This window comes from Sciurus vulgaris (assembly GCF_902686455.1).
Source record: "Sciurus vulgaris genome assembly, chromosome: 4".
Taxonomy (NCBI): Eukaryota; Metazoa; Chordata; class Mammalia; order Rodentia; family Sciuridae; genus Sciurus; species Sciurus vulgaris.
The window spans coordinates 5,669,997-5,675,996 of NC_136464.1; the positions used below are offsets into that span (position 1 = coordinate 5,669,997).

Here is a 6,000-nt window from a genome sequence, read left to right on the forward strand (position 1 = left end):
TATCTCCCATCAACCTAATAACAGAGCCAAGGGCAGGAGAACCTACCCCCAAGCTGCGCTCCGCCCTTCTGCCTCGGTTTTCTGTGCTGCCACACCAAGTACCCAAGCGCAGCAGCCCAAGACCACGCTTCTGCAACCAGATGCCCTGCGACTCTGGGTCCCAGTCTCCAACCCAGGCCTGGGCCAGCGGCTCTCAGCAGGGGCTCTGGGAGGAGCTAATTTCCAAGCTCCTTCAGGGTGCTGGCAGAAGCCATCCTTCTGGTTGGACTGAGGTCCCATTTCCTGGCTGGTTGTCAGCCAGGGGCCACCCTCAGCTCCCGAGGCCGCCTCCTGGTCCTACATCTGAGCACCTGCCCTTCCACGGCATCCCAGGCTTGGCATCTGACTCCCCCTCGGGCAGCATCCCTCCACTCACTCCGTCTCCACGACCAGCCAGCCAAGAGACGACCCAGGATGACCTGCCTGTCCCAGGTTGATGCCTCAGTCACCTGCAAAGACCATTCTGCCACGTATCAGATCACATTCAGGGTTGAGAGTCAGTGGACGCCCGCCTTTGGGGCCATTATCCTGCCTTCCACCCCCTGTGCTCAGGGGCACCTCCAGCACATGCTGCATCTTGTCACCTAACCCAAGGGAGAGGACTCAGAAGAACTCCACCTTACTGGTATCAGAACACGCGATCCTGCTGAGCTCTGTCTTAGGTGACGGAAAACACCATCTGGCCCTGCCCTCCGTACGACAGCCATGTCTAGGTGCAAGCTTGCATTAATCAGCCAGGTCCCTAAACAGGCCTGCCAAACCCAAGCCCATGTGGGATGGGAAGGCACAGTCAGCAAGTAAGTTTCAGCCCCCAGTGGGATAAATCAGGGGACCAACATTTCCTGCTGAAGCCACAAATCAGCTGTTTACTCTTTTCTTTCAATTTTACAAAACAAACAAATAAGTGAAGTGTCTCATTTGCAAACAATGCTTCTAACAGATTCCAAGTACTTGCAAACAATGAGCTGTGATTCATGTTTCCAAATGAGATGAAGTTTTATCATTTTCTTTCCCCTCGTGATTCATTCATAGGCCAAGTGGCCTGAGTGGAAGCTCGGCCCACCCACCAGAGCCCAGGAGGGAAACACAGTCCTGTTGTTGGGCTCCCAGGAAGAAATGCAGAGGCTGGGAAGTCACGTCCCTTAGACAGAAACAGCCAATCACCTACTGAGAACAGACCCCGAGTCTCAGGGCCGACATCATTCCCAAAGGGCACCCGCCCTGAGAACCAGCACCTCAACCCCAGACCAGTGGGAGACTGGGACACCCTCCATGGGCTTAGCCTCAGCCCCCACCTTCCCCAACAGGGGCGCTGATCCTTACAGTGCTTCTGGATGCTGTCTTGTCACTCCTGCCCAGCCGAGCTGGTTTATGTGCCCCATCTGGTGAAGGGAAACAAAAACCCACCCTCTTCTCCCCTGGACAGTCATTCCCATCTTTGCTAAATTTCCTGCAAGACCATCTCATACACTTTTCTCTTGGAGAATTTTCCAATGCAGAGTTTTCTTAGAATCAAGGTGTGAATAAGAAATGTGATGTTAGAAGTCACAACCTTGATGGCTGGAGAATCTTCTGGAAGGCACGGGACTTAATTGGGAAGGTCACAGCCAGGTCCTGGCCCACTGCTGGCCTGATCTGGGAGGGCTCCCTTTGGTCTTCTCTAGAAGTGTCTACAGGACACTCACCAAGTCACCCACATCGCCCCCAGAGATCACAGAAAATACCAAGGTCTCTTTCAAAATGTTATGTCCCAAAGAGAAGGCCTGCCTGTCCCATGAGCACAGGACATGGTGGCGGCTGGCGCACACAGGGCTGAGTGTGAGCACCCGGGGACTAGGGTTCATGTCCTGGGCCTCTGGAATACTAGTGGTGTAAAGCAGGACAAGCAATTTACCTTCCCAGCCCCAGAGGCAGTCCCCCTACATGCCCACCCCAGGGTCCCCACCGCAGGTGTGTCCCCTGAAGCTCTCTCAGCTGGACTCTCCATCTCCACCCTCCTCCCTTACATGGACACTGAGGGGGCTGCTGGTTGCTCCTGGTGGACCTTGGGGAATGCCTGTGCCTCGTTTCCTGAGTGGGCGCTCAGCCGCAGTGCTCCTAAGCAAGGAGAACCCCTAAGCCTCAAATGCAGAACAAGCTGGGAGCGGGCCCAGAGGGGACCAAGGTTCCCAGCACTGTTCCCTGGCCACCGCCTAGGGACACCTAGCAGAAACACCTGGAGTTCACAGAAAGGAGAAAGCCCCGAGGACATGAGCGGAGGAGGAAGGGGGGTGAGAGGACAAGAAGCAGAGAGGGTGGCCAAAGTTCCTGGGGCAGAGCTGCGGGCAGAGCTGCTGTGACAGGGCGCCAAGGGGGCGACCCTGGGCGGAAAGGCCAGCTCACCAGGGCCCTGCAGGTCAGGCAGGTGTGGCCGGGTGAGGGAGCAGGGTAAGGTCCCCTGCGGATTGTGCGGCGAGAGGCAAGGCAGACTGGGAGCCGCTGGAAGAGCCCGGGATCCCGGGGCCGCGCGAGACGCGGCACGCGGTGGGCGAGCGGCGGGCAGGCAGGAGCCCGCAGGCCTCGGCAGGCCGGCCGGGGGGCGCGGGGGCGCGGGGCGGCCGGCCCGGGTCTGTGCCGCGAGGGAAGGCGCGCTCTCTGGAATGCGCGCTCGGGTCGAAACACAAACTTGCAACCCGACTCCCTCACCCGCCTCAGGAAACGACAAAGGGGAGCGGGGAAAACCAGGGCTCGCTCTCCCGGGCCGGCCTCCAGGCCTCGGGGACGCCGGGCGGCGCAGGGTCCCCCTCGGCCGGGGCGGGACCCCCAACGGCTCGCAGGGCGACCGGCCGGCGCGGGTGGCGCGGCCACTCCCCGCGGGGCAGAAGTCTGTTTTGAGCGCGGCGACCTGACTGCCCACCCCGAGCCCCGGACGCCCAAGTTCGCCGAAGAGGCGGAAAAGCACGCCACCGTGACCGGGCCGCGCGGGCGCGGGGCAGCCCGGGACCCCGGGGCCGGCGGGCGCGGGAGCCCGCGAGAGGCACGCCCGCTCGCCCTGCGCGCCCCGGGAGCGCCGCCGCCGCCGCCCTCCGGGAGCCGGCCGCGCGGGCGCCGCTCACCCACGCCGTATTTCTCCTCCCGCTTGGTGGGCACCCAGCGCGTCATGGTGCCGCGCGCCCGCCGAGCCGCCGCCGCGCAGGACGCTCCGCGCCTAGGCCGCCATCTTCCATCCCTTCCGAGCCGCGACAGGATGGGAGGAAAAAGTTTGCGGCGGAGGCGGCGTCATGTGGGACGGGGCGGGCGGAGCGTCGCGGGCCGGATGGGAAAGGCCGGGAGCGCCGGCGAGAGGCGGGACGGCCGCGGGCTGCGCGCCCGCCCCGCTCGCCCCGGCCCGGCCCGGCCACGGCGAGGAGCACGGGCGGCCCCGGGCCCCCAGCCCCCGGCCAGCTGGTCCGGGGACAGGGTGCCGCCGCGGGACCACGGCGCCGTCGGGTGGGGCGGGCGTGCCGCCGGCGCCCTGGTGGAGAGCCGGGGCGCAGGCCGGGGGTCCCGGGCGGGGGCCGCCGGAGCGCGGGGCGCGTTCTTTCGCTCGACGACCGAGAAGCGAGCGCCGGCCTCTGCCCCAGCGCGGCGGGCCAGCGAGCCTCGTGTGCCGACCAGGTCGGAAAGTGGGCCAGGACCTCCGGGGAGCAAGCTCGGGCTTGAGCTCTGCATGAGGGCAGCAACCCAGAGAGGCCAGGAGGAGGCAGCCCACCCGGAGGCCTGCAGAAGCCCAAGAGGAAGTGCGGCCAAGCCCGAGGGGCAGCACGACCCCTGGGAACCTCCGCGTCTCCCCTGCGGGAGAACCGTCCTGCGTCCTGCTGTGTCCCACGCCAAAGCGCATCTCATTTCTAAACCGAGGAAATGTTAACACACCTGTTTTTCTTTTTGCACTAAAACTATAAGGAAGACTAGATTAAAGCCAAGAGAAGGAGAAAGGACGTGGCCTCAGCGAAGGAGCTGGTTGGACGGAGTAGCCGGTTTTGCGGAGTGTATGCGGGGTGTCCTCTCCACGAATGCACAGCCTGGGCGCCTCCAAGGATGGTGAGGGATGAAAGAAAGCACATCAACCACCAACAGGGCCACCTGGGTCAGCATTCGGTCCAGAATGCAGCTCAAATGACTGCAGGAACCTTGGGGTGCCAGGGTCTTGCCATCTGCAAGAGGACAAGTGGGAAGTGAGAGTTCTGGCAGCTCAGCCATAGATTCCAGATTCGTAGAAAGTTCAGGCCTGTTTTACTGCTAAGGAACTTACCTCCTGCAGAGGGGAGCAGCGGGCTCACCTCTCTCACGGTGTCACTCATCCACTTCAAGCCTTCTCTGGGAACCAGAAACTTAAGGCCTGGGACCCTGGGGGAGTGGCCCTGGAAGGAGAAGCCAGCTGTGAAGGTGCTAGACAGAAGAAGCAGATACTCCCAGATGCATGGCCAGACCTACTTTTGATCTGGAAGGTCTTCCCTGAGAAAACTCCCTAAACACAAACTGATGATAAGCAAAAACCAGCTAGGTGAACTGGGGCAGGAACCACATGTGCAAAGGCCCTGGGGTGGGAAGGAACACAAAGCCTTCCAGGAACTGAAAGGCTGGTGTGGATGGGCAGGGGAACAACAGGAAATAACAGTAAGCTGCAGAGGAAGAGGACTTCTAGATCTCACTAGGAGTTTGGAATTCTGCAGAGAGAACCAGAAGGGCAGATTTCAGTGACTATTAACTTTCTCTTCAATTCTCCTCCATGCCCCTATCAGTTCTGCCTGTGTAGGGGAACACTGCTTGTTGTAGTGAAAGACCTGAGACTCACACTCTGGAGAGGCCTACCTCGCTGTGGCCTCCTGTTTCTGGCCATTTTCCTGTTTTTAAACCTGAGGGTTCTAATGCTCTTACATCCTCTGTATAAAAATCAGGAGCAGAAACACCAACTTCACCGTCACTGAGGATCCCAGGAGATGTGGCTGTGTCGGCAACCTGACTAGGGTCGTCTTCACCTGCCTCTCCCTCCAGGCTCCGAGTGCTAAAGAAATGGCTCTCATTTCTAAACACTGATATAAATACGTTCACTCTGATATAAATACGTTTATAAATCAAGATTTTAAAATTCAAGGGGGACTGTGGACCACGTGTTTGGGTCAGTGCGTTCTGGTCCCATGACTGCCACGTGTGCCCAGGCATGGCTGAGAAGTTGTACTTGTGGCCACAGTCCTTGCAGCTCTGAGAGGACTCGTCAGTGTCCCTTGGCTGGCTTGGGCAGTAGTCTCTCTCTTTTTGTTTTGTTTTGTTTTTCCTGGCGCTGGGGATTGAACCAGGGCCTTGTGCATGAGAGGCAAGCACTCTTCCGACTGAGCTATATCCCTAGCCCTGTGGGCTCATCTTGCAGCTCCGTGATTCTGGCTCCTTGCCCTGGGGTTGTATGAGGTCAGTACTGGCCTAGGGGTTGTGGCCAGTGGTCATTTTGAACTCCTAGGTTGACATGATCTGGCTACAGGTCTCAGCCACACCTGTTGGCACTACACCTGTGCTAACTGCCTACAAGGACCCCGCGGGGCTCCTCGAACCAGAGCCAGTCCTGATCTTAAGGCAACCACAGGGTAGCAAGCCAGGATACAGACCACCCAAGAATGCGGGGGCTGCCAGTGGTCCAGTCCTCCTGTCAGCAGGAGTTCAGACCAGTGCACCCCCCCATGTAGGGAAGAATCAATAATATTATAATATTGCAGTTTCAATTCTTGACAATTTCTTATTTGAAACTTTTTTACATATTCACCATGCAAACTCAGGAGGCAGATGGAAAACACCAGCACTGTGAGTCAGTGGCTGTGTTGAGAGAGCAGATGAGACCCCAGCAGGGATGTGAGGGTGTTATGCACAGAGGGGCGGGACCAGATTGCTTGTCACTCAGATCGCCTGAACACAGCCTGACAGTGAGGCATCTGGTGGCTGCCCCGATAATCC

General features: G+C 59.5%; 1 protein-coding gene across 1 annotated transcript in view; it reads right to left on the bottom strand.

The window, feature by feature from the left end:
• Positions 1-3,294, bottom strand: part of DOCK1 (dedicator of cytokinesis 1) — a 490,559-nt gene extending 487,265 nt beyond the window's left edge. The window contains 1 exon segment of the mRNA XM_079137291.1: positions 3,135-3,294. Coding sequence (XP_078993417.1) covers positions 3,135-3,180 — 46 coding nt within the window. The 5' untranslated portion in view covers positions 3,181-3,294.
• Between the last annotated feature and the right edge of the window lie 2,706 nt (positions 3,295-6,000).